Here is a 17,224-nt window from a genome sequence, read left to right on the forward strand (position 1 = left end):
TTTCCATATGAATTTTGGAATTTTTTCTAATTTTCACATTAGACATTCTTCACAAGAATGCCACCAAAATTTTGATGGTAATTACATAGAATATATAGAATGCTTTCAGTAATCTGACCATTTTAACAATATTATTTTTGCTCATCCACGAACATGGGTGGTCCTTTCACCTTCTAGGATCTTCAGTTTCTTTCTTCAATGTTTGATAATTTTCATCACAGAGTCTTTCACCTTCTTGGTTAGGCTGATCTCTAGGTGTTTTATTTATTTACTTTGAAAAAATAAAATATTCTGGTGTTTAGGTACTCTTTATATCTCCACTGTCCTATTTCTCCCTTCTCCAGAGGTAACTAGTATTCTAAAGTTAGTCCATGCATATTTTTGTACACTTACTGTATATGCAATATTCATGCAATACTTTATTTTCAAGATTTAAATAACTAATATACTATCAATACCATTCTAAAATCACTTTTTATTCAATAGTATATTTACAAATCTGTGTTAATATGTGCAGACTGTCTTCATTTAAACTGTTATACTTCATTGTGTGACTATATCATGATCATGTATCTTTTCCCTACTGATGGATGCTTTGGATGTTGTTAATTTTTCATCATTCAAATGAACAGACATTTAAAATCACATTCAAAATAATTTTTTTCAAAATGTTAAAATTATCTGCAAATGTTACACACATGATAGGCAACTGAATTGATAATAAAAAAACTTAAGAGATAAAGAATGTTATGGAAGATCATACATTATTAATGGTCAATTCTCTTCTGAACTATATGCCACCCAAGTGAACAAAAGATCTACTACCAGTACTAAATATGCCATTTCTACATGTATATTCTGCCAGCTACAGCCCCAAAGACCAACAATCTGTACCTCACCTTATCATTTTCTGTTAATATTTAGTCAGTATTTCCAATAAAACTGGCTTCTTCAGATCAAAGGCTTTTACATCAGTCTTACATGTGAGTCAAATTCCATGGAATATTAGACTTTGACTTGTTCCATTCTCTTACACTCTCTGTGTATCACACTAAAGAAATGAAAGATATAAAATTCCAAGGCTAAATAGCCAGAAAATATTCATTCAAACTTCAATATTCTTCAAAGAGAGTGTGGTGACAATTCTAATTAGAGGCAGAAGCACAAGGAAAGCAAAAATCAGATGTTTTTCATAAGAGTCCTCCTTTTGGCTGCTTTGATTTCCATGGGTAAGTCAAAGGTATAATTTTAGAATCTTGGCTAATTAAAAAAGAACTAGTTTCAGGGGTAGATTTTTAAAGTCATTAGTAGCACAATCACAACAGAAATTTGTCTATTAATTATCAAAGTGGGATAGGAAGGATATATGGTATTGGGTGGCATTTCTCAATCATTTCCACCTTAATATTTTGGTTCTTTAATGAGGAAAACATAAAAGTGGAGTGGGAAGACTTTCAGAAAAGTCAGTCGTGGTCTGGGATTTAATTGGAACAAAACTAGAAAATGAAAAACAAGTTGTGTAATAATTGGATTTAGAAAATTACTGATGCAAAGGCTCATATGGATTATGACAAAGGGAATGCTTCCCTAATTTAATCCTCATAATAGGAAAGAAAACAAATAGATTAATAAATTGTTGAATATATGCCTCAGTTCTCAAAGATAAATACCACTAATTGCCAAAGCAGTGGCACTATATTTGATTATATTTGATGACATGTTGATTTGAAGCTTAGCTCCACGATGGAAGACTTTGACACCCATGTTACATTGCATATGCTTTATGGTCATATTCTGTAGCTGCTCTTCATAGCATATGTATTAGTGGAGAGTAAAATGTCATTAAATAAAATCAATCATTGAATTAGTAGCCTTGTTTTTGCCTTTTTGTTAGTTTGTTTCAAAATGAAAGGTTGAATTTGTTAACTCTATTCCTTTGAATGTTAACATTGGAAATCAGGAATTCTTTTCAATTGACAAGTTATCAATTAAAAAGACAACTAACAATATTAAAGACACAAGTTGTACTTAAAATTTGCACGATATACACTGAGAGACCCCTCCTCTTTGTTTTATTGCTTCATAACTTTTCATGTAATTGTTTCAACTCCCTTCCCCACCTCTCTTCTGACTTCACCTTAGGCTTATATGGTTTGACATTTCAAATTACGTGTATTTCTAGAATCTTCCTTTTCTATGTCTGAAAATATGAGATTCAGTGTTGAACAAACTTGGCTAGTTGAGAGTATATTTTGCCTTTAATTCAAATATTTAGATTTATTAGAACTAACCGCAAGGCACTTCAAGGTTATTTCATACTTATTCTTTGAGCTGTGCTATTTATTTTTGCTTAATCCAAACACAGTGGTTTCTATGCTAGGTAGTGAGCAGAGGAAATTGTAAAAGCACAAGTTACACCATTTATTAGTGGACAATCTGAAATAAAGTATAGCTAATGATAGAGATTAATGCTTATAAACAAATAGCAGAATTCTGTAGCCAGGGAAAAAAGCCAATTTTACATGTGAATTAGGATACAAAATTTTGTAAGACCTTCCCAATAAACTACAGAAAATTAGAAGAAAACTACAGAAAATAGACTTCTCAGGATCTCCTGGAGATTATTGGAGATACCTAAGGCTGTCATGTTTCTCTTGTTTTAGCACTGGCTGGGCCATGGGCTAATATATGTGCAGGCAAGTCTTCCAATGAGATCCGGATGTGTGACAGCCATGGGTGTGGACAGTACTCTGCTCAAAGGTATGGGGTTTCATAACCGACAAACTATCAACCTCTTTGGCTCCTTACTTCTTTTCTTAGTGATCTCACCCTATACTGCCTTGCCCTTTGTTCTTGCCCCAGAGATATGTGTAATGTTATCATCTTTGGAGTGACTTCTAAAGAGAACTCTGCTTTAAGTAAGAACTCTGAATTGGGGACAGATCACAAACTAAGGAAAAGAAAAGGGAACAGATGAATGCCCTGTTTTCCCTTTCAACATCTTCACACAATGACTTATCTCACTTGGTTTTCCAAAGGTGAAAACTCAAACACTATTATTGCATTTTATAGATGAGGAACTTGAACTGAATCCCAAAGGGTTAAAGGTCCCATTAAGCCCAGCTGGAGATAGTGAAGGTTACACCTGAATTCAAGCTTTTGGATCCTCTTCCTACCAATCATGCTGCTACTGACCCAGCCTCTGGAATTTAAATGTTAGAGGTTGATCTCCATCCTAATTTTGCATTTGTCTCTACAGTTTAATAAATTCAGGAGGTATCACTCACTATACTAAAGTACCAGTCACTGATGTTTACAGTGACTTTTCACTGAGAGAAAAATAAAATGCTAGGGTAATATGCAATACTTTCATGATATATTCTCATAAAAAGGCAATTCTTTTCAAAATGGTCTTGAAGGGGGTCAAGATTCAGATAGCTATAAAATTTACTTAATTATACTGTCTCATTTCCCCAAAATATCATACAATAGTAATAGCTAATATTTGTTTAAGGCTTACCACATGCCAAATACTAGTTTAAATGCTTTAATCTTTACAATACGGTCATTACTACCTACAGAGAGTGGTTAAACTTGAGCTAAACGGGTGGGGAATCCTGCAACACCCCAAATGTCCTGGAAGCTTCAATTTCTGATGCTCTAGGGTGTGAATAGTGGGCTAACACCACATTCCTGGCAGTAAAGTTCCCCAAGGCAGCTTCTCAATCTGCTCATTATTTACATCCTAGAAATCAGAGGACTCACCAAGGTGTAGATGTTCTGTGCTCTGATGGATCTACTGTGTATGCACCATTCACTGGCATGATTGTGGGCCAGGAGAAACCTTTTAAAAAAAACAATTCCATCAATAATGGTATTCGGCTATCGGGAAGAGGTAAGAGAGGTGGTTGTACAGATCTGGGACACCCACTGGAGATGTGGATGCTTATTTAATTTAATGCAGGTTTCTTCAAACATAGAAGTTTTGTACTTCTTTTTCTTTTTTTTTAATAAATTCTTTTATTGGTACATTGTAGGTATACAACGCAATTACATTTCTCTTTGGGAATTGTACCTTTACATAATGCATCTTGGTTCTTATTTTTTCCCCATTCCTAGCCCTCCCTTCACCCACTCCACCCTTCCCTATTTACAAAGACTTTATTTCCATTTTTTCCATTTCTCAGCATTTTTCCTTTCCCTTCTTTCCTTTCCCCTGCCCCTCCCACTACCTCTGCCCCATTGGACCTTTTCTTCCTATTTTGCATTATCGATTATTCATTCTAATCATTGGTACATTTTAGGTATACAATATAATGACATTCATCATTGGAAATTTGCAACTTTACATAATCTCTCTTGGTTCTTATTTTTCACCCTTGCCCAGCCCTCCCTTCAACCCCTCCATTCCTCCCTATTTACAAAGATTTTGTTCCCATTTTTCCATTTTCTCGTATTAATCCAATTTGCTTCTATCCTTTCCCCTAGCCCTCCCACTTCCTTCCCCTTTGCCCCTTTTCTTCCTATTTCACATTACCTATTATACATTTAGTCCTTATTTACACTTTCAGTTTCTCACACCACAGAAACTATTCAGTATTTATACATGTGTGTCCTATTTATTTCACTTGAGTATCGCCTCAATGTGCATCCACTTAGCTATAAATGTCTCTAATTTCTCATTTTTTATGGCTGAGTAGTACTCCATTTTATTCAAAAAACCACATTTTCTTTATCCAGTCTCCAGTTGATGGGCATTTGGGCTGTTTCCAAGTTTTAGCTATTACAAACTGCGCTGCTATGAACATGGGTGCACATATATCACTGTGGTATGATTCTTTTAATTCTTTGGGGAAGATCCCCAGCAGTGGAATAGCAGGGTCAAATGGGACTTCCAGTCCTAGTTCTTTGAGGTATCTCCATACTGATTTCCACAGAGCTTGCACCAATCTACACTCCCACCAGCAGTGGAGCAGGGTTCCTCTTTCCCCACAGCCCTGCCAGCATTTGTTATTGGTTGATTTCATGATAGCAGCCATTCTTTCTGGAGTGAAGTGGAATCTCAGTGTTGTTTTCATTTGCATCTCTCGAATGACCAGTGATGTTGAACATTTTTTCATGTATTTATTTACTATTTCTATTCCTTTGTCTGAGAAATGTCTGTTCATTTCAGATGCCCATTTTCAGATTGGGTCTTTAAATTTGGGAAGTCTGATCTTTTTAAGTTCTTTATAGATTTGAGATAGTAGACCTTTGTCTGAGGAAGAGCAGGTGAAGATTTTTTTCCCACATTGTGGGTTGTCTCTTCACACTGCTGGTGGTTTCTCTTGCTGTGCACAAGCCTTTTAATAATAAGAGATCCCATTTGTTGATTGTTTGTGCTAGTTCACAGGCAACTGAGGTTTTGTTCATAAAACCTTTTCCTACACTGATGTCTTCAAGGGTTCTACCTAACCTCTGTTCCAACTGGTTCAGAGTTTCTATTTTAATATTTAGATCTTTAATCCATTTTGATTTTAGTTTAGTGCATGGTGAGAGATATTGGTCTAGTTTTAATCTTTGGCAAGTTGAAGCCCAATTTTTCCAGCACCATTTCTTAAAGAGGCTATCTTTCCTGCACTGAGGGTGTTTGGCTCCTTTATTGAAGATGAGATAGCTGAGTGTGTCTGGTGTTGTTTCTGCATCTTCTAATCTGTTCCACTGGTCCTCAGGTCTGTTTCTTTGCCAGTACCATGCTGTTTTTATCACAGTAGCTTTGTAGTAGAGTTGCAGGTTGGGGATTGTGATACCCCCTGCCATGTCTCTGTTACCTAGAATTGCTTTTGCTATTCTGGGTCTCTTCTTGTTCCAAATGAATTTTTGGATTGTTTTCTCAAGGTCCATGAAGTATCTTGCTGGGATCTCAATTGGAATTGCATTAAATCTGTATAGCAGTTTTGGAAGTATGGCCATTTTCACTACATTAATCCTTCCTACCCAGGAGCAGGAGATGTCTGTCCATTTTCTGATATCATCTTCAATCTCTCTTTTCAGAGTGCCATAGTTTTCAGAGAAGAGGTCTTTGATTTCTTTTGTTAGGTTGATTCCTAGGTATTTCAGTTTTTTCGATGCTATTGTGAAAGGAATTATTTGCCCTATTTCTCTCTCAGTGAGTCTGTCATTTGCGTAGAGGGAAGCTATTGATTTTTGTGTGTTGACCTTGTAACCAGCTACTTGACTGAATTTGGTTATTAAGTCTAGAAGACTTTTGGTGGAGGTCTTGGGGTCTTCTATATAGAGTATCATGTCATCTGCAAATAATGACAATTTGACTTCTTCATTACCTATCTTTATTTCTTTTATTTCTTTCTCTTGTCTAATTGCCATAGCTAATGTTTCCAGAACTATATTGAACAAGAGTGGTGATAGTGGACATCCTTGTCTTGTTCCTGATTTGAGTGTGAAGGATTTCAGTTTTTGACCATTTAGTATGATATTGGCTGTTGGTTTTTCATAGATGGCTTGTATCAGTTTGAGGTAGAGACCATCTATTCCAATTTCTTGTAGAGTTTTTATCATAAATGCATGTTGGATTTTGTCAAATGCTTTTTCTGCATCTATGGAGATAATCATATGGTTTTTGTCCTTGGCTCTATTGATATAGTGTATTACATTGATTGATTTTTCGTATATTGAACCATCCCTGCATCCCTGGGATGAATCCCACTTGATCAGGGTGTATGATCTTCTTGATGATCTTCTGCATTCTGTTTGCCATTAACTTATTAAGGATTTTTGCATCTATGTTCATTAGTGAGATTGGCCTATAGTTCTCTTTTTTGGTTGGGTCTTTCTCTGCTTTGGGGATCAAGGTGATGCTTGCTTCCAGGAATGAATTTGGGAGTATTGCTTCCCTTTCAATTTCATTGAAGAGTTTAAACAGCAGTGGCAGCAGTTCCTCTCTAAATGTCTTGTAGAATTCAGCAGTGAAGCCATCAGGGCCCGGGCTTTTCTTAGTTGATAAGTTTTTAATACATTTTCAATTTCATTGGTTGATACTGGGTTGTTCAGAATTTTTAGGTCTTCTTTGTTCAACTTTGGTAATTCTTATGTATCTAGGAATCTGTCCATTTCTTCTGTGTTGTCCATCTTATTAGCATATAGGTTCTGGAAGTAGGTATTGATGATCCTCTGGATTTCTGCTGGGCCTGTTGTCATTTCACCCTTTCCATTCCTAATTGCATGGACTTGGGCCTTTTCTCTCCTTTTTCTGACAAGGTTGGCTAAGGGTTTGTCCATTTTGTTGATTCTTTCGAAGAACCAACTCTTGGCTTCATTGATTTTTTGTATCGTTCTCTTAGTCTCCATTGCATTGATTTCTCCTCTGATCTTTATAATTTCCTCCCTTGTATGAGCTTTGGGGTTGTCCTGCTCTTCTTTTTCTAGAAGCTTGAGGTTCAGCATCAGGTTGTTTAATTGGGCTCATTCTGTTTTCCTAATATGCATATTCACCACTATGAATTTCCCTCGTAAGACTGCCTTCATTGTGTCCCATAGATTCCGATATGTTGTATTGTCATTGTCATTTAATTGAAGGAAATGTCTGATTTCTTCTTTAATTTCCTCTGTGACCCATTGGTTATTCAGAAGTGTGTTGTTCAATTTCCATGCGTTTATGAAATTTTTTGAGTTTCTTTTGCTGTGGATCTCCAATTTCATCGCACTACGGTCTGATAATATACAGGGGATAACTTCAATTCCTTTGCACTTACTTAAACATGTTCTATGTGTGAGTATGTGGTCTATTTTTGAGAATGACCCATGTGCAGCTGAGAAGAATGTGTATTCTGATTTTGTGGGGTGGAAGACTCTGTAAACATCTGTTAAGTTCATTTGTTCAAGGGTTCGATTGAGTTCTAGTATTTCATTACTTATTTTTAGTCTAGTTGATCTATTTGTGACAGTGGGGTGTTGAGGTCCCCTACTACAATTGTATTAGTGCATATATGACTTTTCATGTCCGTTAGTATTTGTTTTATATAGTTGGGTGCACTAGTGTTTGGTGCATAGATATTTATGATTGTCATCTCTTCCTCTTGGATTCTTCCCTTTACAAGGATGTAGTGTCCTTCTTCATCTCCCTTAATCAGTGTTGCTTTGAAATCTACTTGATCTGCAAAGAGGATAGCTACTCCTGCCTTTCTTTGGGTTCCTGTCACATGCAGTATTGTTTTCCACCCCTTAACTTTCAGTCTGAGTTTCCTTTTAAATTGTGTTTCTTGTATGCAGCATATTGTTGAATTTTGCTTCTTGACCCATTCTGCCAGTCTATTTCTTTTGATTGGTGAATTGAGACCATTAACATTGATAGTTATAACTGAAACGTATTGACTTTTCATTGCCATGACTTTTTCTTTTTGTTGGGTTCTCCCTCTTTACATTTAATTTCTTATCATGCCAGATGGGTTCATTCTGCTTTGCTTCCTGAGGTTGTGATCCTCAATGTCTGTTCCTAGACTATTGTGTAAAATTTTTTGGAGTGCTGTTTTCTTATTCACGAAGTTCCTAAGGTGCTCTTTGTCATGAAAGTATCTTATTTCTCCATCCATTTTGAAAGATAGTTTTGCAGGGTACATCAATCTGGGTTGGAAGCTGTTTTCTTTTAGGGCTTGGAATATGTCACTCCAAGCTCTTCTTGCCTTGATGGTTTGTGTTGAGAAGTCTGCTGTCATTCTGATGGGCTTTCCTTTGTATGTGATTTGTTTCTTTTCTCTGACTGCTTGTAGAACTTTGTTCTTCTGTTGTGTTTCTGGAATCTTAACAATTATATGCCTATGTGTAGATTCTTTTTGATCAAGGCTATTTGGAGTCCTATATGCCTCACTTATCTGTATGTCAAGCTCTTTTCCCCTGCCTGGGAAGTTTTCTGCCATTATTTCTGTGAAGAGATTTTTAATGTCATCTCCACTCTCTCCTGTTTCTTCATTGAGCCCAGTCAGTCTTATGTTATTCTTCTTTGCATCATCTAGCAGCTGCTGGATTGATTTCTCATGTTCCCTTATAATTTTGAAGCAATTTTTCTTTTCTTGGTCCCTAATTGCAATCTTATCTTCTATATCTGAAATTCTGTCCTCACATTGGCTCATTCTGCTGTGTAGACTTTCAATGGAGTTTTTCATCTCCTGGAAATCTATTTGCATCTGTTTTATGGATTCCATTTGTTTCCTATGTTGGGATTCCATCATGTTCCTGAGCTTCTCTCTAGATTTATTAATCATGTCTTGCACTAGGGGCACAATTTCTCCTGTCATCTGAGAAATTATTTCTGATTTCATTTTTTCCAGATCCCCTTTTGTTGCCAGTTCAGTGGGTCCAGGTGGTTGAGTATCAGAGTGTTTCATCTCATTTCCCTTTGGGGTTGCTGTAGGTGATCTGGAAGTCTGGTTTTGAGACTTATTTACATGTTTTCTCATTTTGACTGGGGTGGGGGGCTGTTAGCGCCTGCATGGATTACCTCCCCTGAGCTGTGAGAGGTGGGACAGGGGCCAGAAGCAGCGGTAGGGATGGTGGCCCAAAAGCCCTTTCCTGTGGGCTGGGAGCAGCGGGAGGGATGGTGGCCAGGAAGCCCCTTCCTCTGGACCAGGAGCAGTGGGACAGAAGGTGGCCCAAAAGCCCTTTCCTCTGGGCTGGGAGCAGCGGGAGTGATGGTGACCAGGAGGCTCCTTCCTGTGGACCGGGAGCAGTGGGACGGTGGATCAGAAGGCCCTACCTCTGGGCCGGGAGCAGCGGGACTCAGTATCTTGGTCTGGTGGTCTGGTGTCCTCTGTGTCTTTTCAGTTTTGTACTTCTTTCAAAATGATAAAACTTAGAACACAGAGAAATATACCAAGCAAAAAGTACTGATGCATTTTCAATGTATCTACTCAAACATCCTATTTTTTATTTGAGTGTGTTTTTATTGATATGTAAAAGCTATTTATTCTGGATATGAGTGCTTTGTCTCAAAATTTAATTTTTTCTCCCACTTTGTGGCCTGCCTTTTCACTTAATGATATCTTTTTAATAGAAGTATTTATTTATTTTTGGTCCCAGGGATCGAACTTGGGACCTTGTGCTTGCGAGGCAGGCAGTGGAACCACTGAGCTAAGTCCCCGGCCCTAGAAATTTTTATTTTTAATGTGATCAAATTTAATAATAATTTTTGATAACATTTTTAAAAAAAGTTTGACCCATCTGCCAACCCCAAAGGCAGGACTGTATTTTCTTAGGTTTTCAAGTTTTGTTTCTCCTTTTATATTTAGATCTATATGATTTTTGACTCAGCAACATTAACTGGACAAGACTTTTTTCTCTACTGCTCTGCAATATTTTTTTGGTCATAAATCAGGATCTGAGGGATTGTGGGTCTGTTGCCCTATTATGTTTCATCAATTTGTCAGTCTGGGTTTCCAGTGTCCTAATGACAATAGTTTTAACATACATATTGATATCTGGCAGTAGAAGTTTTTCAACTTTGTTTTTTCACATTGCTTTGGCAATTCCTGGTCATTTCCATTTCCAAATAAGTTACAGAACCAGTTTGCCAATTTCCGCAAAAATCCTGCTAGGGCTTTGGTTGGCTTTGTAGTGAATATATAGATCAAATTGATAAGGGCTGGTATCTTTGAAGTAATGAATCCTCCTATTGATGAACATCTTACATCCTCTGTTCTTTTAGGTCTTCTTTCATTGTTATGTTAGTAGTTGTTTTCAGTGTAGAGGTCCTGCACATCTTTTAATACACATTCATGAGCCCTAACTTACTGAGTTTTTTTAGAGCTTCTATAGTAGCACTGTTCGACAGAAATATAAGCAATATATATAATTAACATTTTCTAGTAGCCTTATGAAAGAAGTACAAAGAAATGTGTGGAACCCATTTTAGTATTTTATCCAACCCAATCTCTAAAATATTATTTCAATTTAATATAAAAATTGAGACATTTTAAATATTCTATACTAAGTCTTCAAAATGTACTGTGTATTTTACCTTCAACCATACCTTGGCTACGGAAGTGCTAAGTAGCCATATGTAACTTGTAGTTACCATAGTGGACAGCCTATTCCAATGGCCTTGTTTTCATTCTGCTCAGTTGCCCTGTTTGCACTGACACTAGTGCCAATCTCCCTTTATTAGTGGGTTTCTATCTCTCCCTGAATCTCCTGTAATTTCTGTTTTATATAGATGGGTTCTATATTATTTAATGCATGGAGGGCTATAACTGTTATATTGTCCTTGTGAACTGTAGCAGTTGTCATTATATACTGTCCACCTTAGTTTTGTTTTAATCCTTTTTGGCCTGAATTCCATTCTCTGGTAACAGGACCAGAATATTTGCTTTCTTGTTGCTTCCATTTGCTTGGCAAATCATCGTCTAGTTCTGTTTTTAACCTTTTCAATCATTTTGTTTTATTCCATATAGCATAGAATTGGGTTTTGCATTTCAAGTCAACTGGAAAATTTTAAATAGACATGTTAAGCTTATTCACTTTTATGGATATGACTCATATATTTGGTTCCAACACTATCCTATTATCTCACAATTATTGCATTATTCTAACTATTTCTACTTGGGGACTTTTGCTATTTAGCAAAGTTTGTATTTCTGTACTTATTATTTCTGTTTTTCTTTTTTTGAGACAAGGTCTTTCTATGTAGTTCAGGCTGATTTAAACTCACTATGTATCCCAGGCTGGCCTCAAACTCAAGGCAATCCTGCCTCAGCCTCCCGAGTGCTGGGATTACAGGCATGTGCCACAATACCCAGCCACTTTCTTTTTCTTTTTGGTACTAGGAATTGAACTCGGGACCTTGTGCTTGCAAGGCAGGCAGTGGAACCGCTGAGCTTAATCCCCAGCCCATTTTTAAAAAAATTTTAAAATCCAGTAGTTTTATTAGACTATATCTTGGAGTTGACATTGTTTTGGATCAATTTTCCACGACCTAATGTTCTCCTGGTACTATTCTTCAATACCTCTATTTAATTTTTACTTGATCTATTCTATCTTTGGCATCTTGTAATTTTCACCTTTCTTTTTGTAGATGAGGTCTTAACATGGTTACCCAGGTTGGTCTTGAACTTGCACTCAAGTGATCCTCACAGAACTGGGACATAGGCATGCATACCATGCTCAGAGCTTAGTTTTCTTTTTTAATAGAATTCTGCAATTTTCTTTCCTGAATTCACTCAACTTATTTTTTGTATATTTTTGTCCATTTGTTCTTATAAGTATGTTTTAATTTTCTGAATCAAGACTACTGAGGACCAGGTAATGAAAAATTATACTTACTTTCTTCTAGGTTTCTGTGTCAAAATTTTCTACATTAAGCCAATTAAGTACAAAGGTTCCATCAAGAAGGGAGACAAGCTTGGAACCCTATTGCCATTGCAGAAAGTTTATCCTGGCATACAGTCACATGTACACATTGAGAACTGTGACTTGAGCGATCCTACTGTCTACCTGTAAGCAGAAGACAAAGACCAGATCTTATCAATAAGAAGCCATCTTCTTAAAAACTGGGACGCATGTTCTACATCTGAAGAAATCTGTGTTTGAAAAGAAACAAAATAAATGCAAGAAAGAAAACTGAATTTTGATTTCAACTCACTGTCACTTTGATGTTCGTGTGTGAACTAATTTTGTGGTGCTTTTAGATTTTTTTCTGTCACCTATAGTAGTTTTATGTTTTTGATTTCTAAGTCCTAAAGACCTAAGGTAAATGAACAAGTCAATTTAAGCAGGTCCAGACTGGATTTTTGACACCTCTGAAACTAGTCTCTTTTCTGTCTGAAAGTGAAAAAGAGCCTGAATGTCTTTGTATAGCATAGAAATGAAGGGCACTTATAATGCTAGGTATAGTAGTACATACTTAATAGTCAAATAAATTGGAATCTTCTTTTGAGTTAAGCTAATAGATTCTCAGCAATATCCTTACGTTGGTTGCGGGGGAGAGCTGCTCATGTGAATAAGAATTTGCTGGTCCTTCCACCATTCACATTCTGTAAGAGTAACATGTTTCCTAGGTAATGAATGATAGCATACTATAGAAAGAAAAAATATTTTGCTTTTCAGAAAGTACTAGAAAGAGAAAGAGGACTATGTGAAGTATCTCATGGAACTGGGTCAGTTGGCCTCATCTAGCTGACTAGATATATATAATCATAGCTACTTATTTCTGTGTATCACTACATATTATTATTCTGTTTTAGTTATGTTGACAACAAGTACTGAAAGGAAACAAGACCATAAAAATGTTCAAAAGATCAGAAATAATTCTGGATCTTTAGATCTGTTAGTCAATAAGAAATAAGTAAGATAAATTAATCATTGTAGAAACTTTCTTTATGACTTTTTGTTTAAATTCTTTTGAAATGCAGAAAACTTTAGTAGAATGATTCCACTTTTAGGAGAAGAAATGTTAGCAGAAAAGATAGTGGAATTTTATTATTGAAGAAGTGACTCCATTTGTATAACAGGCCCTATGTATAAGAATGTTCATGATAACACTATTTGTCAGAGCAAAATCTGGAATAATCCAAATGCCCATCAAAAGTAAAACAGATTTTTAAAATCGTTATAGTTACAGAATGCGATATTCTACAGCAAACATAATAAATGAACCTCAGGTAAACATAACAAAAGAGAAGAATCACAGAAATATACAGTACTCTCAAATTTAAGAAAAGTAAAAAAAAAAAATCACATAAAGCAGGGTACTTTTTTTTTGGTACTAGGGATCAAACCTGGGACTTTGTGCTTGCGAGGCAGGTGGCAGAACCACTGAGCTAAATCCTCAGCCCAGCATGATACTTTCTATAAAGTCAAAAAATTTCTAAGAACACATACAAAACTAATAAAATTAAATAAAATGGAGAGCAAGAAAATGATGAAATTAGTTACTCCAGGACTGGATAGGGAAGAATCACATAGGAAGATTTAAGTTACTGTCACTGCTGTAGTTTTGCAGTTGAGGGGGATTTAAGGACAACTGTTACAAATAATATGTTACATAGGCAACTGGACTTCCACGTAGGTGGGCAGGAAGAAGAGTTAATGCTGAATCTCAGTTAGTTGAGAAAACTAACATTGTCTTATATTCAGTTAGACAGCATTCTCCACTGTGTCATAATACATAAGACTAGAAAGCTAAGAATTTATTTTTTGGTTAGGAAAAAACTACATCCAGCACCATCTCCTATAATGGTCTACTTCATTTAGGTACTCGGCACCCCAATAACTTTAGGTTAATTCTAGAAATTAAATTGCTATTCAAAAGATAAAGGCTATGCTCCCATTGAAGACACAAGAAAGAGAATGGCACAGAGGCTTTAAAGGTAACTTTAACAGAGGTTTAACATATATAAAAGAAATCTATGCTTAGCCTTCCACACAATCTTCTGAAGTGGTTATTTAAGAAGTGAAACAACGTTGGTTATGTATATTGTTTTAAAAATCAAAGTCATTACCTGGAATGAAGAGTTCCCCAAAGTACAGCCAGAGCATTGCTTTCTGCTTAGCATTCATATCTGCTCAATGGAAATACAAACTTTAGAGCAAAGGACTTCTTTCTCAGGAAGAACTGGAATTCAGCGCCCTCTGGTGTATTATTATATGAGTGTTTTTTCCATCATCTTCTGGTTTAGATATCAACGTACTCAGCTTTAGTCAAAATAGTATAAGTATCGCATGACAGAAAAGCAACAGTACTGAGTAACTTTTCAGATTTCCTAGTTACATGGGGATTTTTTAATTAAGTAAAGCATTAAAAACACCCCATATTTTCTCATTTTGGGCTATCTTAAAATGTTTGCTTTTCCATATATAACCCAGTAATCAGACCAGTCAGGGACTTAACATGAGTTAATGAATTTAGATCACTCTGAGTTTTGCTCTAAGATTCACTGCAGTGCTTAGTTCTTGGGTTCAACTACCAGGCTATTGAAAAGCTCCACTGAAAACCAAATTTCCTGTCCTGGGTGAAGAGACCAATGGTGCTCTTTCTCTCTATGCTAGTAGGCTATAAGAAGAAACTCTCACTTGACTGCTCTTCTCTAGTCCCTTTCTGTTTTGTTTCCTTTACCTCCTAGTGCAAGCACCATTGGCATTTTGTCACCTTACCATCCAGGTAAATACAGTATTCTCCTGCCTCTCCTTCCCTGAGTCATGTTAAAGCAATACCAAGTGAGACCAGAGGCTTAACTCTGTGCTATGTGCCCCACTACTCTGATTCCCAACTTCATCTCAGTTAAGCCATTTCACTTTTGTTTGTGATTCTGTTACCGTGATCAGATTCCAGGTTCTGTTATGCACTGCTTTTGCACCTTCTTAAAATTATAAGGCATAAATAATATGATCTGCAAGATAGTAACTCTGTCTTCCAGAAATTGGTTTTAGTTTTTGCCCAGTAGACAGTGCCACTACTGTGTATTGAACACTCACTAATGTAGTGCACTCGGTCCTGAGTGTCAGGAGTGTCCTGCGAGCAAGAAACACAAAGGTAAGTCTGAGGTGTTTGTACCACAGAGCTCACGTGAGAGACTGTGGCACAGTGCTGAGAATGGATACATAAGAACAGTCTCTACATATAGTGAAAAGATATAAAAGTACTTTTTAAAAAGCACCATTTACAAATTACAGCACATTCTAATTGTTTAACAGGTGAGGATATTTAAGTTTTTTGTTATTAAAAATACTCAAAATTGGAAGATAAAAACATTTCATATCCTTTTTTAAGCTTAGTTGATTTCTTAGAAATAAATTTAAGACACTGGGGACAGTATGTAGAGGAATAAGTCTGAAAAAGAAAGCAGTTAAGGAAAATATCTGCTGTGTTCATTATAACTATCAGGCAAGATGCTGGGGAAATAACAGTAAGCAAAACCAACAATGACTTTTACACTGATGGAGTTTATAGTGCGATGGAATAAAATGGTAACAACCAAACAAGTAAACACAGCAACACAGTAGTAAATGCTGCAAAGAACAACCATAGAGTGGTGAGTGCATGCACAACAGTAACCTGACTTGTGAACAGGGAACAGGCCAAGCATCAAGGAAGGCTTTGAGGATGAAGTGATATTGAGAAGGTGCCGACAGAAAGGGAAAGCCAGGGAGAAAGTGCAGATGATTTGTGACTGGAGGGTGCAAGGCAGTTGGAAGAACTGAGAGAATGGGAGAAAGGCAAAGCACAAAGTATGGAGAAAATCAGGCCACAGAAGCACGGAAGAGTCAGACAGTGTAGGCCATTTTACAGAGAGATCCTCAGCCTAAAGACAACAAGCCAATGAACAGTGTTAACTGTGTTAGTAATTAAATTATTAGATCATTTATGCAAAGGATCTGGCATATCCTTGCATTCACACTGTAGGCTGGCAAATGCTTATTCTGTCCCCAAAATACTGTACAAAACTTACTCCTTTATCTAGTATATTTAATCAATTAACAACCACAATATCTTTTTTTGTTTTCATAGTATCTTTATAAAATGAATTAGTATTTAATTTTACTCTAATGCCAATTATTATATAATAAAAATAGTTAATAGAAAGTAGAATTCAAAGTATTTTGGAGATAAGAAGCTATTTAAATCTGACACTCAAGTTTAAATATTGCATGTTTTCTCTTACATGAGAAACCCAAACATAAATAAAGAGCAAAATAGAGGATAATAGGAAGTAGGGAGATATTTTTCAAATAGGAAGGGGAACTAGAGATGGAGGAAGGGAAGGGAAAAGGAATGAAAAAAAAAATTGAAGAAAAAAATGGAAATGAAGGCTTTGCAATTGGGAAGGGGAATAAGAACTGCAGAGAGTAGAGAGGGTGGGAAAGGAAGGGGATGAATAAAGAATTAAACGTGTGGGCCAGGGACTTAGCTCGGTGGTTTTGCCACTTGCTGTGCAGGTGCAAGGACCCGAGTTCGATCCCCGGTACCAAAAAAAAAAAAAAAAAAAGAATTAAATGTGTTACGTATAAATTTCCCACGTTAAATGTTATCATTATGTAGCATGTACTAACAAAAAATAATTTAAAAAGGTGATTTTATAGAGTGCTAAAAATTTTATAAGTACAATTAAGTAAGCCTCTGTATCTGGACTTAGATTTTACTCTTAATTTTCAATACTATGTAAAATATATTAATACCAAGATGAATCAGATAAAATGAAAACAATATAAAGCTATAAAGTAAAAGGCATAACTTAAGGGA

General features: G+C 36.2%; 1 protein-coding gene across 1 annotated transcript; it reads left to right on the forward strand.

The window, feature by feature from the left end:
* Window positions 1-964: 964 nt before the first annotated feature.
* Lect2 (leukocyte cell derived chemotaxin 2) lies at window positions 965-12,611 on the forward strand. Its single transcript, XM_004836204.3, has 4 exons — window positions 965-1,229; window positions 2,664-2,760; window positions 3,750-3,895; window positions 12,320-12,611. The coding sequence occupies exons 1-4, from the start codon at window positions 1,184-1,186 to the stop codon at window positions 12,484-12,486; spliced, it is 456 nt and encodes a 151-aa protein (XP_004836261.1). The 5' UTR covers window positions 965-1,183; the 3' UTR covers window positions 12,487-12,611.
* Window positions 12,612-17,224: the final 4,613 nt, after the last annotated feature.

Source organism: Heterocephalus glaber, unplaced genomic scaffold (assembly GCF_053883595.1).
Source record: "Heterocephalus glaber isolate CG9 unplaced genomic scaffold, H.glaber_assembly_v1.0 deba00001606, whole genome shotgun sequence".
Lineage (NCBI taxonomy): Eukaryota > Metazoa > Chordata > Mammalia > Rodentia > Bathyergidae > Heterocephalus > Heterocephalus glaber.

Coding starts and splice junctions, on each gene's coding strand:
- Lect2 (XM_004836204.3), top strand. CDS start 1,184: ATGTTTTTCATAAGAGTCCTCCTTTTGGCTGCTTTGATTTCCATGG. Junction 2,761..3,749: donor GGACAGTACTCTGCTCAAAG/GTATGGGGTTTC, acceptor TTTACATCCTAG/AAATCAGAGGACTCACCAAG. Junction 3,896..12,319: donor TATTCGGCTATCGGGAAGAG/GTAAGAGAGGTG, acceptor ACTTTCTTCTAG/GTTTCTGTGTCAAAATTTTC.